This window comes from Siphateles boraxobius, unplaced genomic scaffold (assembly GCF_051911475.1).
Source record: "Siphateles boraxobius isolate OS27281-9 unplaced genomic scaffold, OSU_SipBor_1 66, whole genome shotgun sequence".
In the NCBI taxonomy this organism is placed as follows: domain Eukaryota; kingdom Metazoa; phylum Chordata; class Actinopteri; order Cypriniformes; family Leuciscidae; genus Siphateles; species Siphateles boraxobius.
The window spans coordinates 4158187-4177500 of record NW_027509193.1 but is presented as its reverse complement, the minus strand read 5'-3'; the positions used below and the strand labels follow the sequence as shown (position 1 = coordinate 4177500).

General features: G+C 40.7%; 2 protein-coding genes across 2 annotated transcripts in view; both read left to right on the top strand.

The window, feature by feature from the left end:
- LOC143722365 (immunoglobulin lambda-1 light chain-like) overlaps positions 1 to 10452 on the top strand; it is a 40026-nt gene extending 29574 nt beyond the window's left edge. The window contains exons 5-6 of the mRNA XM_077213778.1: positions 7408 to 7698; positions 10211 to 10452. Of these exons, the coding sequence (XP_077069893.1) occupies positions 7408 to 7698; positions 10211 to 10452 (533 nt within the window). The remainder of the gene's footprint in view (positions 1 to 7407; positions 7699 to 10210) is intronic.
- A 1188-nt stretch (positions 10453 to 11640) lies between these two features.
- Positions 11641 to 16325, top strand: LOC143722364 (immunoglobulin lambda-1 light chain-like). The gene is made up of 5 exons (XM_077213777.1): positions 11641 to 11749; positions 11833 to 12161; positions 13776 to 13836; positions 14373 to 14447; positions 15329 to 16325. Exons 1-5 carry the CDS (start codon positions 11641 to 11643, stop codon positions 15652 to 15654), a joined length of 900 nt encoding a protein of 299 aa, XP_077069892.1. The 3' UTR covers positions 15655 to 16325.
- The last annotated feature ends 2989 nt before the right edge of the window (positions 16326 to 19314 follow it).

Below are 19314 nucleotides of genomic sequence, written 5' to 3'. Positions count from 1 at the left end.
CAAAACAACATGGCAGCGTGTAGCAGAGAACTAACGTTACTTCCAAAGAAAGGCACAGGTAATTCCGTAATTTGGAACTGGTTTGGTTTTGATGCAGCAGACACAACACAGACGAAGCCTTGCTGCAAAATATGTTTCAAGGCTGTTGCTACTGGAAGCAGCAGTACAACAAATCTTTTCCAGCACCTGAGGAATAAACATATCGAAGAATGGGAGAAGTGCAGCCGGCTCCGTAGCGAAAACGGCTCCTCTAGCACACCTGCTAAAAAGCAAACTACACTTCCTGAGAGCTTTACAAACTGTGTGCCTTATGATAAGAACGGAGCGCGATGGAAAGCGATTACAGAGGCGATCACGTTTTATATTGCCACAGACATGCTGCCAATTTATTCTGTCGAAAAGCGAGGCTTTAATCACATGCTAAAAGTATTAGATGCGAGGTACGTTGTCCCCAGTCGCAAGTATTTCGCCAATGTAGCGCTGCCTCACCTGTACAATACAACTCGGGAAAAGATCAGCAGTGAGCTGGAGGAGATGCAGTTTTACTCAGCCACAACGGACCTGTGGTCCAGCCGGACGATGCAGCCATATCTGAGTCTGACGGTTCACTACATCAACATTAGTTGGACTCTGCGCAGCATCTGCCTTCAGACAGCGTATTTCCCAGACAACCACACTGGTGAGATAATTGCCCATGGCTTAAAAGACGCTCTCAGCTCCTGGGGACTTTCGGAGGAACGACTCGTCTGCATGACAACTGATAGTGGCACCAACATCATAAAAGCCCTTAAGGACAACAACTGGCCCAGCTTGCAGTGTTTTGGCCACAGACTCCACAACGCTATAGGTAAGAGTTGGTGTAAGAATAAATAGGTGCACATACTTGCACATTGTAAAGTACTGTTTGCTCATAATTTAATAGCCAGAACATGGTATATATTTCAACTGGTTTACACACAGACATAAATTCATATTTACAGTTTATTTACATAAATAAACCTGACTTTTCCTTAATCTGCATTCATTATACATTATGTATTAAACAGTGTTACAGCTATTAAAATTGGGATAAAAGTACAAAACAATAGTTTGGAGTGACAAAAAATATACTAAATATCTTTTCACATTTATTACAGAGAATGGTGTGAAGGACCCAAGGATCGATCGGGCCATAGGGGTCTGCAAAAAAGCTGTATCAGCCTTCTCCTACAGCTGGAAAAAAAGGCGAGACATGACAGAGGTGCAGGCTGAGCTTGGACTTCCCCAGCATCTTTTGATCTCAGAATCCCCAACACGTTGGGGGTCTCGTCAAAAGATGATTGAGCGCTTCCTTGAGCAAGAGAAGGCAATAACTCGTGTCCTGGGTGCGGACAAGAAAACGCGTCATCTTGTTCCCACGTGGCAAGATTTGGAAGTATTAGAAGCCACCAACAAAGCAGTGAAACCTCTCCAGGACTTCACTGATGCACTGTCAGGGGAATCATATGTCAGTGTGTCATGCATCAAACCAGTGCTGCATTTGTTTAAAACAAGTCTCCTCCTGCCAGACGAGGAAGATTTGGAGCTAACAAAAACAATCAAAGCGAACATCATGCGTTACCTCGAAAGTAAATACAGTGATTTGGAGAAAGAGGAACTTTTGGACATGGCCACACTTTTAGACCCGAGGTTCCGTACAACCTACATTGATGCTAGCAAACTGGAAGTTGTCAAAAAAAGAGCAGTGTCTGAGATCTCTGCTCTCTGCAGCTCTACCACAGAGGAAGCTGGTCCCTCAGCTGTTCAAGAGAACACCCCACCAAAAAAGAAAATGACTCTGGGTGCCTTCTTTAAAAACAGTGCACCATCCACCACGCCACACCCACAATCTGAGAAAACAAAAATTGAGACTGAGCTTGCAACATATTTCCTTATTCCAGACATAGAGCCAGACACAGATCCTCTTGAATGGTGGAAGCTGCATCAGCCCAACTTTCCAAGGCTAAGCTTACTGGCTAAAAAATATCTTTCTATTCCAGCCACTAGTGCCCCCTCAGAGAGGGTATTTAGTGTGGGTGGGGGAATAGTTACCTGCAACCGGGCCTGCCTTAAGCCAGAGGTTGTGGACAGGCTCATCTTTCTTGCAAAAAATGTTTAGAATGAGCATGCACAATGTTTCAGAGATCTAACAAGCATGTGTTTTGTTGTTATAGATAAAAGTTTACATTTGTTCACTCTTTGAGCAAGCTATATGTCTGCCACAGGCATGTTTCATTTTTTATATTCACACTATACTGAGAAGAGTTTATTTTTTTAATTGTAATGTTATATGTTACAAAATTTGTAATTATCTGATTTCTTGAACAGAAAATTTAAGCTACTGTGAAGTTGTTGCACTTTTGCTTAAACCTGGGTTAAAGCTTGAAATTGTTGAATGACAGAGCCTCATTTACTTTTTGTTTTGGGATTCTACGCATTGTAACTCTTGAGGACAATCATAGCAATAAAGTTGCACTTTTGACACTATATCTGATGTCTGCAGTCATTTTTTAAGTGCATTGAAAAAAAAAAATCGAATCGAAACTCGAATTTTTCTTTAAAAATCGAAGATTTATTTTTTGGGCAAAATCGCCCAGCCCTACTGTGTAAATATATTTTAATATTTAAAAATGTACCTCCATAATGATTTTTAAGAACTGAACTCAAGTTGATGGGTTAATATTATTAAAATACGTGTAATGGTTTTTAAAGGCTTGATATTTACCCTCATGTTGTTTCAGTCCATTCATATGTACAGGTAATGTTCTGTTCTTTATTAATACCAGTTATAGAGTCAGATTCAAAGTTAAATTCAATATTTTCACGAGTTCACACTTACATCAATTAAACAGAGTAAAGATTATGCGTATTTGGCGTGCTGTCCGGGGGGAGGGCTCCGAGCTCGGAATTTTGCCCGAACCCAGAGTACTCCCCCAAAAGGCAAAAAGAGCAAAGGACAGCCGCCAGACTAAAGACCCCCCAAAACGCAGAGAATTTGGCGGGCTGGCGTTTTGAGAATAAGCCTGGTTGCTTGACCAGGAGGGCCTGCTGGCTCACGAACGGGGAGCAGTCGTAATTTGGAACAGTTGGGAGGGCTCGCACAGTTTCTCGACGGGAGCAGCTCACAGCGTCAGACAGGTGAGCTCTACCGGCCGATGAACAGCGTGATTTATGCCGCCTGACCAGGAGGGCCCATGTTGCTTCTGGCGGAAGCAGCTCACTGCGCTAGGCGGACGGGCCCTATTGGCTGACGAATGAGGAGCAGCAAGATTTGGGAATGACGGGTGATCTCTGCCGACCGATGGGCGGGGAGCAGCGAGATCTAAGATGGCCGACCGATAGGGCCCATGTAGCTTCCGACGGGAGCAGCTCACAGCGTCGGACTGGTGGGCTCTACCGGCCGACGGCGGAGTGACAAATTTTGGAAGCCCGGCCGGGAGATTTCTTGCTGTGTCTGCTGGGAAATCAATACCTGCTGGATGGGAAAGAGGAAACAGATGAATGCTACGTCCGCTGGGAGACCAAAGCTTGCTGGACGGAGAAGGAAAAACAGATGCATGCTATGTCTGCTAGGAGACCAATGCTCGCTGGACAGAGGAAGAGGAAACCTAGATGCATGCCACGTTCGCTGGGAGACCAATGCTCGCTGGACAGAGAAAGAGGAAACATAGATGCATGCGACGTCCGCTGGGAGACCAATGCTCGCTGGACAGAGAAAGAGGAAACATAGATGCATGCAACGTCCGCTGGGAGACCAATGCTCGCTGGACAGAGAAAGAGGCATCACGTAGGGGTTTTAACAGGAATATTAATTCTGAATAGTGAGGTACTGGAGAGGAGACATCACTGCTGCGGCAGTGGAGAAAATAGCCAGAGAAACAGAGCTCATGCGGGAGCGGAGACATCACTGCAGCGGCAGTGGAGAAAATAGCCAGAGAAACAGAGCTCCTGCGGGAGCAGAGGAACATCACTGATGCGGCAGTGGAGAAAATAGCCAGAGAAACAGAGCTCCTGCGGGAGCAGAGGAGACATCACTGCTGCGGCAGTGGAGAAAATAGCCAGGGAAACGGAGCTCCTGCGGGATCAGAGGAGACATCACTGCTGCGGCAGTGGAGAAAATAGCCAGGGAAACGGAGCTCCTGCGGGAGCAGAGGAGACATCACTGCTGCGGCAGTGGAGAAAATAGCCAGAGAAACAGAGCTCCTGCGGGATCAGAGGAGACATCACTGCTGCGGAAGTGGAGAAAATAGCCAGGGAAACGGAGCTCCTGCGGGATCAGAGGAGACATCACTGCTGCGGCAGTGGAGAAAATAGCCAGGGAAACGGAGCTCCTGCGGGAGCAGAGGAGACATCACTGCTGCGGCAGTGGAGAAATTAGCCAGAGAGACAGAGCTCCTGCGGGAGCAGTGACATCACTGCTGCGGCAGTGGAGAAAATAGCCAGGGAAACGGAGCTCCTGCGGGAGCAGAGGAGACATCACTGCTGCGGCAGTGGAGAAAATAGCCAGAGAAACAGAGCTCCTGTGGGAACAGAGGAGACATCACTGCTGCGGCAGTGGAGAAAATAGCCAGAGAAACAGAGCTCCTGCGGGAGCAGAGGAGACATCACTGCTGCGGCAGTGGAGAAAATAGCCAGAGAAACAGAGCTCCTGTGGGAACAGATGAGACGTCACTACTGTGGCAGTGGAGAAACTTACCTGGAGAAAAAAGAGCTCCTGCGGGAGCAGAGGAGACATCACTGCTGCGGCAGTGGAGAAAATAGCCAGAGAAACAGAGCTCCTGTGGGAACAGAGGAGACATCACTGCTGCGGCAGTGGAGAAAATAGCCAGAGAAACAGAGCTCCTGCGGGAGCAGAGGAGACATCACTGCTGCGGCAGTGGAAAAAATAGCCAGAGAAACAGAGCTCCTGCGGGAGCAGAGGAGACATCACTGCTGCGGCAGTGGAGAAAATAGCCAGAGAAACAGAGCTCCTGCGGGAGCAGAGGAGACATCACTGCTGTGGCAGTGGAGAAAATAGCCAGAGAAACAGAGCTCCTGTGGGAGCAGAGGAGACATCACTGCAGCGGCAGTGGAGAAAATAGCCAGAGAAACAGAGCTCCTGTGGGAACAGAGGAGACATCACTGCTGTGGCAGTGGAGAAAATAGCCAGAGAAACAGAGCTCCTGCGGGAGCAGAGGAGACATCACTGCTGCGGCAGTGGAGAAAATAGCCAGAGAAACAGAGCTCCTGTGGGAACAGAGGAGACATCACTGCTGTGGCAGTGGAGAAAATAGCCAGAGAAACAGAGCTCCTGCGGGAGCAGAGGAGACATCACTGCTGCGGCAGTGGAGAAAATAGCCAGAGAAACAGATCAGATTATTTTATTTAATGCCATGTCGGCATTCAGAGCTATTTTCATGGCAAAAATTCAATCACAAAAATACAAATATCATATAAATACAATAAAAACAAAGCAAATATAAACAAGTCATATTATATAATATATATATATATATATATATATATATATATATATATATATATATATATATATATATATATATATATATTTAAATTAACATGATAAAAAATCCAAAACCTTTTCAGGCATAATCTCATTAAATATGTCCTTCAATGAAGAAACTTCATAAAAGAGCATTCTGCTTGCATGAAGGGCAGAACAATCTAATAAAACATGTTTGATAGATAAGGGAATTTTACAAAACATACACAAAGTTGGGTCTTCAACTTTAAGCAAAAAGCATGGGTCAAACTTGTGTCCAGAGAAACAGAGCTCCTGCGGGAGCAGAAAACTTACCTGGAGAAATGAGCTCCTGCGGGAGCGGAGAAGACATCACTGCTGTGGCAGTGGAGAAATTTACCTGGACAAATTGAGTTCCTCTGGTGTGAGGCTGAGCAAAGGGAGGAGTAGGTTGGGGCCTGGTGGGCCGATGCTCGTCATCTTGCGCGTTAATCAAAAACGCGAAGAGGTGGTGAGAGATTAAATCCTTGCAGGATTATGCGCATCTGAAGTTTAAGTGGCCGAGCAAAGATAGCAGTTCGCGTTTTAGAACAGTGGGAAGGTGGACGAGATCAAAAATATCCTATCGATTTTTTCTTGTGCAGTGAGGCCTGGAAAACAACTGTATCCAAGTTAATGCCCAGAATTCAAATGGACGAGGCTGAACCCATGGTTTTAACCTGTGCAATTGGAATCCCGAGCTCAGCAGAAACTGTGCGGGGCTGAGAGATCGATTATTAAACGTACGAAAATGTTCTTATTTTCTCCGTTTATTTTGATCATTTCTATGGGTCATATTCCCTGCCGATTTGTTCGTTCGTTCGCTACTTCAAAAAAATAAATAAAATAAAAATGCATTTATGCTATAACTTTAAGTTTCTAAGCAATTTTTGTAAATAAATTGCAGGACAGTGTTAACGAAAGGTTCTTAATGATTCTGTGTGCAATCTGCACGTAATGTGCGACCTATTGTTTACGTGTGAGTTTACCAAAAGGAAGCATCGCGTTAATGAACGGCAAATCATTTGTACGGAAACTATTTAAAACGAGTGTTCCCCCGATCAAAATTAGTATCCAGATAGCATAACTTGCTCGTGATTCAACAACTGAAGTGATACGAAGTTCAATTAGGGACAGAAAACGAAAAGGTTTTGAGCCAAGCACTCACAGAGTTGACCCGGCAGATGTTGAGTGTGGACTGACCGGGACTGAATCTGCAGCGCGGCTTACTTAGGGCCTGCTGCGGCGGCCTGACGCTGGAGGAAGACCCGTTCCTTCGAATTAAGAGGGCGGCATTGCCTTATGACCATTTCTCTATGGCAGGAATTATTGAATGGGACAGTTTAAAGAAATACGCGGAAGTAGATTGCTGATGTTTCGCCCGCGGTGGCGAGGACCCATTTGTTTGGCCTGACGCCCACGAGATAATACCAGAGGATTGTGGCAAAGATTCCTAATCCTGAAGGACGAAAGATTCTTCATCAAACGGGAAGCGCTCGATTCGGACATGTTAGGAAGGTACTGCGGGGCCAAATGCTGTTAAACTGTCAATGAACGGAGGTTAGTTTGCTGTATATATACACAGCGATTAACTCATTGATTAAGCACCACTCTTGTCTAATTAGGTTTGATTATCTGAATGTGCTCCACGTGTGTTAAATTAGGTTTAATTATCTGAACGTGCTCCTCCCGAACTTTGTTAATAAAACATCATAAAATGATGACTCTAGTAACTAACATAGTTTATTATCTAGTAAACTGGCACATTGTATTTTATATCCATATGCAATGTGTGTCCTTTTAACAGACACATTTATACAATGTGTGATACATTTATATTATATTATATTATTTCTTGTTTTCATGAATTCCCTGACTGTTTTCTCCAGACTTTCCTCTGGCTCCTCCTGTTCTGACACTCTTGCCTCCGTCCACTGAGGCTCTGAAGGAGAGTAAAGCTACACTTGTGTGTCTGGCTGATGATATTTCTGTAGCTCTGGTTCATGTCAGCTGGACAGTCAATGGACGCTCTGTTACAGATGGAGTTTGGAGCAGTGCTACTGAGAAACAACAAGACAAAACCTTCAAAATGAGCAGCTCTCTGACCATCGACTCCTCGGACTGGACCGATAATGTGGATTTCTCATGTGAAGTGTCAGTGGGCTCAAAATTCACTAAGGGTGTATTCACACCTGCCTTGTTTGGTTCGATTGAATCGAACTCTAGTTCGTTTCCCCCCTTGGTGCGGACCTTTTGGGTGTGAATACAGCAATCGAACTCGGGTGCGGACCAAACAACCGAACCGAGACCCAGCTGAAGAGGTGGTCTCGGTACGGTTCCCAATTAACTCTGGTACGGTTCGTTTACGGTGTGAACATGAACCGACCCAATTGCAAGAAAGCACTGCGCCTTTGAGTTAACAGGCTTCCGTAGTCGGAGTTGCGTTATGGGAAAGTGATCTGTTGTAGCCTACAACATTCCATTCCGGCGCGCTGTCTGGCCACACGATACTGTTGCGCGTCTTTCTGCGCGTCGTGTGTGCATCATTGGAATGGAATGAATGAATGAATGAGTGACAGGGCTCTCAAGTGTCACGCATTGAGCGTGACAGTCATTCATTTCGGTCTTTTGTCAAGCTCTCCCGCCACACATTGTATTTCTCACGCTGAAAAACTATTTGTAATATATTTAATATGCCGCAGCGCCCAAAACTCTGGCCGCGCCGCTCTCACTGTGGAACCGGCAGGAATCAAGCGAGTCTCCTCTGGTGTTGTTCGTCTGGTGTTGTTAGCCAATCAGAAAATAGCACTATTGTATCTGGGTAAGATTTAACGCAACAACCAATGACACCGCGTCGGCACGACACGCGTGTGGTTTTGTTTACAAATTTTGGTTCACTTGCAAAAAGAGCAGTGTGAAAGCGAACCGTACCAAAAAAAACAAACAATTTTTTTATTTGGTCCGGACCAAAGCAAGTGAACTATCGGACTTTCCTGGTGTGAATACACCCTAAGAAAATTATCTCAAACTCACAGTGTAATTGAAATATTGTCTGATTGAAATTAACAGATGTTTTTTTTTTTCTTTATTTCATTTCATATTATTTGAACTTTGTGACTCCATGACATTTAAAATGACTATAATACTTTAATTTTTGGTTTTGGTTCTGCAATTAAAATTCTTTGGCAATACATTTGTTTGCATTTTCTTTCATAGACATGCATGACTCTCTCTCAGGATACACCTGCACAATGTGCCTCATAATTTCAGCTTTATGTAAATCATGATGTTCCTCTGAGCTCTTTCAGAACTGAAACACACAAACTTAGTCTGTAAAGAAGTCACCAGCTGCACAGATCACAGAGACATATATTTCATATACACAGAACCACATTGTAATTAACATGATTTTGTGATATCTAATCAATGCTTTATTTTGCATCACATATCTTACTCATTTATAACTTTTACTACATACTAATAACAATATATTTCTGTAATTGAAAAATCAGGGAACATAAATGTACAAAATAATGACGTGAAGTCATTTATAATAAATACTGCAATATTTCATAAAAAATAAGAATCCTCAATTTTGATTTCATGGTGGAAATCTGATCAAAGTCAAGAATGGTTAAACATCATGTTCATCCATCACTCAAATACTCTATATACATTTCAGACGGAGGGTCAGAATGAAGGTTAAATATTGCAGTTTTTCAGCATTTTTGTGCAAAATAACTTTATTAACATTATAAGTGGACCTCAAGGAACATATTAAAAGATCATATCATGATCTTTAACATTTGGAAATCTGATCAAATAGTCAAGAATGGTTAAATATGATGTTCATTCATCACACATATTCTCTAACAGCTAATAGTGGACAAATCTGTTCAAAACTCCTGTAATGGTTCTGTTATAAGAGCAGATAGTTTGACTAATGCAGAATCACTGCAAACCAGGAAACTCAGCTGAAGTGTGGAATGCTTTTCAAGATGGCGGCGCGTATAGACGCTGCGGCTCAGTGCTCACAGTTTTTGTTGGACCTGGGACTGCCTAATGTTGGACCTGGGACTGCCTAATGTTGGACCTGGGACTGCCTAATTCCACGTCTTTGGATTAAGGACTTCCTGACGGGACGCACACAGAGGGTCAGAGCCCCCACATTTCCACAGCTCTCAGTCTCAGCACCGGCTCCCCCAGGCCTGTGTGTTGATCTCCAATATCTACCCTCTGTATTTACGACTGCACCCCTGTCTATTCCAGCAACATTTCCGTTAAATTTGCCGACGACACCCCAGTGGTGGGCCTCATCTCAGGGGGCAATGAGTCGACCGAGACGAGGTGGAGCGGCTGTCCGTGTGGTGCAGTGACAACAACCTGCTCCTCAATACGTCCAACACAAACGAGTTAGAAATCGATTTCAGGAAAAATATAAAAAAGAAATTCAAGTCGTATTCATTGACGGGGACTGTGTGGAGAGGGTTACAGGCGTCTGTTGTCTCTGAGTTTGTATTGAGAAGGACCTGACCTGGGGCAAGAACACCACAGAACTGGTAAAGAAAGCACAGCAGAAACTGTAGGCTACTTTCTCAGGAAGAGCAACATCGCCCAGAGTCTGCTGGTGTCCTTCTGCCACTCCACTATAGAGAGCATTCTCACTTACTGCCTCTGTGTGTGGTTTACCAGCTGCACTGTGGTACATAAAAAAAGATCTTCAGAAGTTGATCAGGACTGCTGAGAAAATGATAGGGTGCCCTCTCCCAGCTTTAGAGGACCTTCACAGTTCACGCTGCCTCAAGAGAGATCATAGCATCAGAAAAGAAACATCTCATCCAGGTCACTTTCTGTTCAGTCTGCTGCCGTCAGACAGAGGTACAGAACCATCAGAACAAGGACAAATCGTGTCAGAAACAGTTTTCATCCACTAGCTGTACAAGCTCTAAATGTCGCATAACATAAATGCTTATGTTACATGTGAAATAAGCATATGTCCATTTACATTGCACTTTTTTCTACATTTATTATAATTTTGCACTGTTTACATTTACATTATGTATCATTTGATTACATTAGTTTATATTTATATTTTTGGAATGGGTTTGTGTGTGTGTGTGTGTGTGTGTGTGTGTGTGTGTGTGTGTGTGTGTGTGTGTGTGTGTGTGTGTGTGTGTGTGTGTGTGTGTGTGTGTGTGTGTGTGTGTGTGTGTGTGTGTGTGTACTTTTCGAATGATAAGCTATCTATACAACGACAATATTTTTATTTTGTTATTTTTTATTTATTCTTTATTTTACAGGCAATTCATTAAGAACAAGTTCTTATTTACAATGCCTGACCAGTAGATAACCACTGAGGGAAAAGGAAATAGGGCTAAAAAAAAATACAGTACATTGGAAATACATACAGGTTAGCAATTACAATACAATTAAAAACACAACACAGTAAACAACACATACATGATTATGTAGGGAAGCAACTGCATGTGCCCGTGAACAAGGATGATATAATAGATTTAAAAGATGAAATTGAAATTAGTGTATCCAGTTTAAGAAAATTTTGCAAAGCGCTCCAGTCGCGAGCGGCAGCAGATTGAAAGGAAGCAAGACCAAAAGCAGAATTGGTTTTGGGAATACTTAATTGAAGACGAAGTGAGGACCGGGTGTTGTATGTGAGGCTTTGGCTGCAACAGATGATCTAAGTAAGGAGGTGAGCGGCCGAGAAGGGTCTTCTAAATGAAAGTGAACCAGTGAATTTTGCAGCGAGTCTGAAGGGAGGACCAGTTGACAGATGAATATAAAGCGCAATAAACATATTCAATTTAAGTCAATTCGAATGACAGAAGAGAGAAAGACAAAACTGCAGTCAAGTGCATTTCATTATGAAACACGTAGTTTCTTCTGCTACTTTTTATGAATGTAGCAGATTATCCATACAGACAGTGTATATACCTGTACTATATACTGGATAATATTAACTATTAGGTGAACCTGAGCTTCCTTTAGATGTGTTTTATTTCCCCCAAATGTGAAGTAACTGAGAATATTAAAGCAGTTGCTGGATGAAAGGATTGGCTGAACTCCAGTGATCGTCACTCTTTCAGAGTTTCTCTTCCTCATATATGAGTCTCTCAGTCTCTCTTATTCTCTTCATCTCTCCACTAAACTCAAACTGCTTCACAGGGAAGATGCTGATCATTTTCTCCTTCACTCTCCTCACTCTTCTGTCATGTAAGTTATTTCACTCTAAACATGTTGTTCTCTCAGGGTTGTCAAAGTTGATGAAATTCATTTTATTTATCATGATTTTTCAGGTGTCAGATCTGTGAAAGTGGTCACACAGAAACCCTCTGTGCTGACAGAACAAAAAGGCAAATCTGTGACTATGGATTGTAACATTGAAAAGGATGAGAGTTATTATGTCTACTGGTATAAACAGAATCCTAATGCAGCTCCTCAGTATGTGTTGAGATACTATCATTCACACAGCTCTCCTGACGAATATGGTGATGGTTTTACATCCAGCCGCTTCACATCTAGAGCTCAGTCAAAAACTGACTATAGTCTGACCATCAGTAATGTGGATGTTGGTGATTCTGCAGTGTATTACTGTAACACATGGGACAACACTGCTAAAGAGCAGGTATCACAGTGATTCACACAATGACAAAAACCTCCTCCCTGCTCACATTCACTTCTGCTTTTAGACAACAGATGATAAGAGCAATACTTCACTTCTCAGATTCATGATGATTAACCTAATTTACTAACTAAAACTTTACTATTCTGTCCTGTAAGTAATTTTTTAGAAAAATATGTATCAACATATATAAGTGAAACTATTAACATAATTTCGGGAGGAGTACGCCCATCTAATCGAATTAATACCAAGGTATAAAAAACCAGCCTCTTACCATTTCTCGTGGTTCGTTCTTTCGGGATCCCTCCTTCTCCTCCTTTTGTACCATATTTTGCCAGTGTAATAGGAGGCAATCAAAGCTCGAGTAAAATGTCCTCTCTGAGCCTTTATAGCAGACAGCAAGCCAAATCCATTTACCACTTACACTAAGATTATATGGGCACACAAGCTCGTGAAATGTGCTGTATTCCAGGTCTTCTGAAGCGACAGCAGTTTCTCATCTCTGGTTCTCAGGTGTAAAGGACACACTTTCCTGAAGTGACCATAGCATGTTCCCTTCACTAACAGACTTACAGTATGTGATGGATTCAGTTGTTCACTTTCGTTTGAAACGCCCCGACAAACGGCATCTCCTTCCCAAAAGTGAATTCACTCAGTGTTAACAACAGATTACTCTCATCTTTGGCTACAAATGATCATGCAATTTCATTCAAATGAACAATAATAACAAAGCAAATAATGAATGACAGCAATTGGTGACAAAGATGACACACAAACACTTTATTTCATGTCTTAAAGCTGGAAATTCCTCATGCTAAAAAAACTGCATAAAAACATCTGCTTATGAACTTGTTTCTTGACATCAGACACTTAATCACTTGAAGAGCTTTAATGAAGAGAGTTGTGATTGACTTTGAATTTAGCGCAACATGTCATAAAATATATATATTTTTTCTTTTCTTCGTATCTTTAGGTCCAGTGTTAAAAATGAGAGTGTGAATGCTAAGCAAATCAGGACTAAGTATTGTTTTCTTTTTTTGGTCCGGACCAAAAGAACCCGGAGAACCGAACTACAAGTGTGAAAACACTGAGACAACAGCCGGATTCACTGCAGTCACTGACACCTCAGAATAACAACAGCCATATGAGATTGTGTTTCACTTTAATACTGTGATAACTTGTCACTCGAACAACAAACAGTCTGGAGACGTTATGGATTTCAATACAACACAGCAAGATTTATTTTTGTACTATTGGTGCACGGGTAGCCTATACAGTATATACGTAAGTCACGCAGTACCTGTTTTTTAAGCTACCCGTGAGCATAGTTAACTACTTAACTACTGCATTAACTACTTAAATAAACATTTTGTTGGATTATTCTTGAAACAAAAATAATAATTCCTTTGGAAATCACATTTCCAAATAAGTACAGCACCACCCCCACCAACATCAACCCAATACTTTTTTTCAACAAAACCTTTTACTTTACAACTTTTTTTTCTGTTCTTTTTTTTCTTTCTCAAAACACAAACTCTTCCAACTGTTTGGGCTTTTGAACAGTCCTTTGGGACCTAAAGACCTCTGGGATTAAACTCAGGGTTTTCCTTTCAACAGTCCCTGGCTGTTCCTGAGAGTCCAAACCCACTGGCTCTGTCACAGTGTCTCCACAAACAGAGTCAGTCCCACTACACACTGATGTGTCCAAGGAAACATCCACACACATTCTCCACCTCCTGAGAGAGATTTTGATCCACGTGTCTACGCACTATTTGCCAGCTTTGAGCATGACGGGTACGAGACCAATGAACCCAGGAATCCACTTGAGTCCATAACTTCCTTGTCAAAACAGCATCACCAACTTGAAAACTCCTAACTTGCCATTTGCTGTCATGATGCTGCTTTTGTTTGTTTGTCTCGTACCTTCTGTTGCAAGTCTGGATGCAATGGATCAAGAGTGGAACGCAGTTCACGTCCCAACAGCGTCTCTGCAGGACTTATTCCTGTGGTGGACTGTGATTTATCCTGTAGCTGAACAGCACACGGGCCACTTCACCAAATACACAGCAGTCAAATACAGCTATGAAGACTAAAACAGCAACATAAATGTGTTTGAATCTGAAACATTTCTCCATGAAATAAATGTGTAAAGGACACAGTCAGCTGAGGTTGAGTGAGTGTTTCACTTCTGTTTGTGTCTCTTCACAGACTGAGGAGGTTTTTGTACGACTGAACATATGAAATGTATCACTGTGGTATTCGGACAAGGAACAAAACTCATTGTGACTGGTAAGTGATCTTTACACTGTATTTGCAATTTTTAAAATCTTTTCACTGTATTAAATATAGTCTAAACTTCATTATAGACATATAAACTCATTATTGTAGTTAATTTAGTTAAATGTGGGAATTCAGTCAGAGACCGTTTTATCAAGAAATACTGACAAGACTTTTACTGCAGCTTTAACTTTCATCTGTGTTTTTATCTGGTTGTATTTTTTATTCAATTAGTAGTAATAATAATAATAATTATTATTATTATTATTATAGAACATACTTGTTGTGATTTAAGGACAAGCATCTACTTTGTTTAATCTGATCTATTTTAAAAAATTCTCCTTTAACTAATTAAAGTACTTTAACTAATTATGTACAGTATCTGTGAAACAAAACATGAGAAGTTGACCTGCGGTGTGACGTGCTGTATTACATCTAAAACTGTTTTGCTAAATGTTTTTTAAATGATTATTATACATAAAACTTTTATGAACCAGTGTATTACTCAATTTGTACCTTTATGTCACGCTGCAGGACACTTGAAAATGATCTTGTGAAGGCACGAAGATGATTAAAAATGGTAGAGAAAATGGTGTCAGCATCTAAAATATGAACTGTGCCATATAAATTCATATACATTTCAACCTAAAATCTTGATGTAGAAAATAACAATCCAACAAACTACCCAAATACATGCACTATTTGACTTTTGTGCTGCAAGTCAATAAAGACATTGAGATGCATGTTTTAAACATAAATAATTTGACATGTTGACATGGTGATGCGTGACATTTTAGAAGTTTAAATGTAGTCAGAGGTCAATATGTCAAATGTGTGTCTGAGATGCAGATGTTCGTCCATGTTAATGGTGATTTGTGTTGATGCTGATGCAGATGCTGATGTTGCTCCTCCTGTGCTGAACATCCTCCGTCCATCCAGTGAAGATCTGATCAGCTCCAGTAAAGTCACTCTGGTGTGTCTGATCGATCACATGTCTGTGGCGTTTGCTGACGTGCGCTGGCTTGTGAACGGGAACTCTGTTACTACAGGCGTCTTCACCGGCTCTGCTGAACAGCAGCCTGATCAGAAATTCAGGATGAGCAGTTATTTAACCATCGAGAGCTCAGTGTGGGACAAAGACCAAGATCTGACATGTGAAGCGTCTGTTGCCTCAAAAATCACCAGCAAAAGCATCAAGAAATCTGAATGCAGCGACTAAAGTGTTGTTTGAGTGATTATGATAGCGAGTAATAATATCCTCTGACGTAGTGTAATAGAAATCATGAATATAGAAACTATTAAAAATACTTCAAGAATGTATCCTGAACTGTGTCATTTTCTGCAGACAATATTTGGCTTTAATGATGATGTAAGATGATTTACAACCTGTTTAATAAAGTGCATGTTAAACAAACAGTTTTCTTATTGATTTTTCAGAGAAATTAAACATTCAAAATGTATAAACTACTTCCTTGCTAAGTCTACAATCTACAATCAATGGAAGAACAAACAATAAAAGTAGTATCATTATGTAAATACTCAAATAAACAATGTATTAAATTCTAAAATAAATAAAGTCTCAGATCTTCAGTGGAAAGAGCACATTAAACTTGTGTTACTGCTAGTAAATATCATGTGTTTAGAGCACAGCAGAGATGAATGTCGTCTGAATATGGAGACGATCACATGACTGATAATGAACGAGTGACTCAATGACAAATGAAACATGACTATTATTTGATACAGTAAAGTTACGATCTAAACTATGAGAAACAAAATGCTCCTGATGGCCTGACATTCATGTGATACGACATGATGTGAAGACGGTGTGAAGATCATGCTGAAGTTGGTTTTCTAGCAGATGCAGTGAGCTGTGGAGATTTTCTTCAGGACAGGAAGTTCAGTGTGACACACAGGAAACACCTGCTGTTAATATCAGCTCTATGTAAATCATCAGTTTCTCTGTGCTCTTTTTATCGGTTCATTCAACCGGACAAGAGCATTAACAGCAAATGATCAGGGAATATTCATCTGTACATGAACAATAGTAAAGCAGCAATAAAAATTAATTCAAAATTTCAGCTTCAGATTTTGATTATTTCAGAACATCTGATGCTTTTTTGTAAAACAATAAACTTGCATTTGTTACTTGCATTTTATACTTGGAAGAATTATTTTAATAAGAAAATACTACTGTTATTCCCCAACGCATTTTGGCGCACAGGCTCACACCACCTCAGAGATCCACTCGTTGACGATCACTTGTTAATCTGATTGGTTACAAGGTAGTTTGTGACGTCAGAAACACCAGTGATTTCAAACAGCGTTTTTGAGACTGTTGATTCCCTGCAGTTTGAATTTAATCTACAGATAAACGGTAGCCAGTGCAAAGTTGCCAGCACAGAAATCGCACTGCTAGGGTTCGCTCCTCGCCGCTGTCTTTGAGAGTGATGGACACCTTCTCTCCATCATCGAGGAGAATTAGCTCAAATAGTAGAGAGCTCACTTAGCATGCGAGAGGAAGCGGAACCGATGCCCGCATCATCCACGTGATGTCCTGCCCTTTTTACCCTCACTTCAAGGGGCACTCCCTAGGTAAGTTTTTGAGGCTCACTGCTGTCGAAAAGGTTTCCCGGACGAGGTCCCGTGCACATTTCTGGCAAAAGCAGGTCCCAATGAGATTTGAACTCAGATCGCTGGATCTGGAGTCCAGAGTGCTAACCATTACACCATGGAAAATCTTTTCCAACTAAGCAGCAGAGAGTTAAAAAGCCTTTGCTTTTTAAGTCCATGTTTCCATGATTCTGACTTGGTTTGAGAGTGCCAATTTCACCGCCACATCAGCAGTTGCGCATCACCTCTGTTTTTTTTCCCTCCCTTCCACAAAAAAAGCGATGAGCAGCTCTCTGACCATCGACTCCTCGAACTGGACCGATAATGTGGATTTCTCATGTGAAGTGTCAGTGGGCTCAAAATTCACTAAGAAAAGTATCTCAAACTCACAGTGTAATTGAAATATTGAAAAAATGAAGGATGGTTTTCTTTATTTCTTTTCATATTATTTGAATTTATATCTGACATTTAATATGATTATATACTTTTTGGTTTTGAAATTAAAAATCTTTGGCAACGCATTTGTTTGCATTTTCTTTCATAGACATGCATGACTCTCTCTCAGGATACACCTGCACAATGTGCCTCATAATTTCAGCTTTATGTAAATCATGATGTTCCTCTGAGCTCTTTCAGAACTGAAACACACAAACTTAGTCTGTAAAGAAGTCACCACAGATCACAGAGAAATATATTTCATATACACAGAACCACATTGTAATTAACATGATTTTGTGATATTTAATCAATGCTATCACATCCATCACATTTCTTATAGGCTACTCATGCATACTATCAGAAATATCTTTCTGTAAATAACAATCAGACCAACACATCATAAATCCGACGCATCACGGTAATGAGAAAATGCTATATGAGGGTTAGTTAATGATGACAGATGTCATTTTTATATTGACTAACCATTTAATAAGCAGCGCTTCATCAACATGCACCACACATACAAGTAAAATGCAACCGTTTTCCGTGCCATCAAAGACAATAATCTAATCCAGAAACCCACGCTTACATCCATAAGAGATTGAGGGATTTCACTCATCCTACAACAAGTGCATATACAAGATGGCTGGCATTGACACAAGTGTGTAATAAATGTGGCACTGGAGCATGTTTTATTAAAGGAGTCTTATTTTTGCCAGAGGCACTGAAATGTTGGTCCAGAAGATGGCGTCCGTACCGTCGTTTAAAGTTCATATGAGAGATAATGACATTTCAAATTAATATATGCATGAATCAATTTTTAAATGTTTAAAAATATATATAACAACAAACAATGCATGGTATAATAGGCTACTCTGGGTTAGAGAACAAGTCTTGTGACAGTACATGTGACATGCTGTCAATCATCACAGAACATATTTTTGCTTTGTGCTTTAATAGTGTTTGAGTTACTCCATTTGAACTTATCTTGCTTTTTGATTAAAAACCCTAATTACATACATATAGCTTCCCTCCCATGAACACTATATGTACAAATGTATTGGGACACACCTCTTAATTATTTAATTCAATTGTTTCAATCAAAGGGGGGGACCAACTCCATATTTTTATTTTTATTTTATTTTTTTATTTGACCTTTATTTAACCAGGAACATCTCTTTGAGATTAAAAATCTCTTTCACAGGAGAGTCCTGGCCAAGAATGGACAGCAGTTACGGTCACAACTTACAAATTGAAACAACAAATATACAATTAAAACACTTAAAAACAATTGCAAATCAATGAGTCTTTTTCGAGTGACTGAATAACAGATTTAAAATGTTCCAAAGGCACCAGAGTTTGTAATTTCAATTTTGTTTGGAGTAGATTCCATTCAAATGGAGCTGCGTACATAAAAGCCCTTTTTCCCAGTTCAGTTCTCACAAATGGAACAGAGAAAGTAAAACGATTATCAGACCGAAGGGAATATTTCCCAACACTTTTCTTTTGAATTAGGCAACCTAGATACAAAGGCAACAACCCCAGAATAGTTTTATAAATAATTAGATAAAAATGAAATTTCCTTCTAATAGACAAAGATGACCAGGATACTCTATTATACAATATACAAGCTGTATATATATATATATATATATATAGCTGTGATAAATTGAAAGCAAATTGATACACCACATCACCATAGTCGAGTACGGGCAAGAAAGTAGCAGAAACTAACCTCTTTCTCACATTCATTGAAAAACAGTGCTTCTTTCTAAAATAAAACCCAAGCTTTATTTTTAATTTTTTCTTTAAATTAGTGTATATTTAA

Bases quoted from the DNA above. Each gene is read 5' to 3' on its own strand.
- LOC143722364 (XM_077213777.1), top strand. From the start codon at position 11,641: ATGAGTCTCTCAGTCTCTCTTATTCTCTTCATCTCTCCACTAAACTCA. The intron at 11,750-11,832 runs GTAAGTTATTTC...ATGATTTTTCAG, and splicing joins TCTCCTCACTCTTCTGTCAT to GTGTCAGATCTGTGAAAGTG. The intron at 14,448-15,328 runs GTAAGTGATCTT...ATGCTGATGCAG, and splicing joins AACAAAACTCATTGTGACTG to ATGCTGATGTTGCTCCTCCT.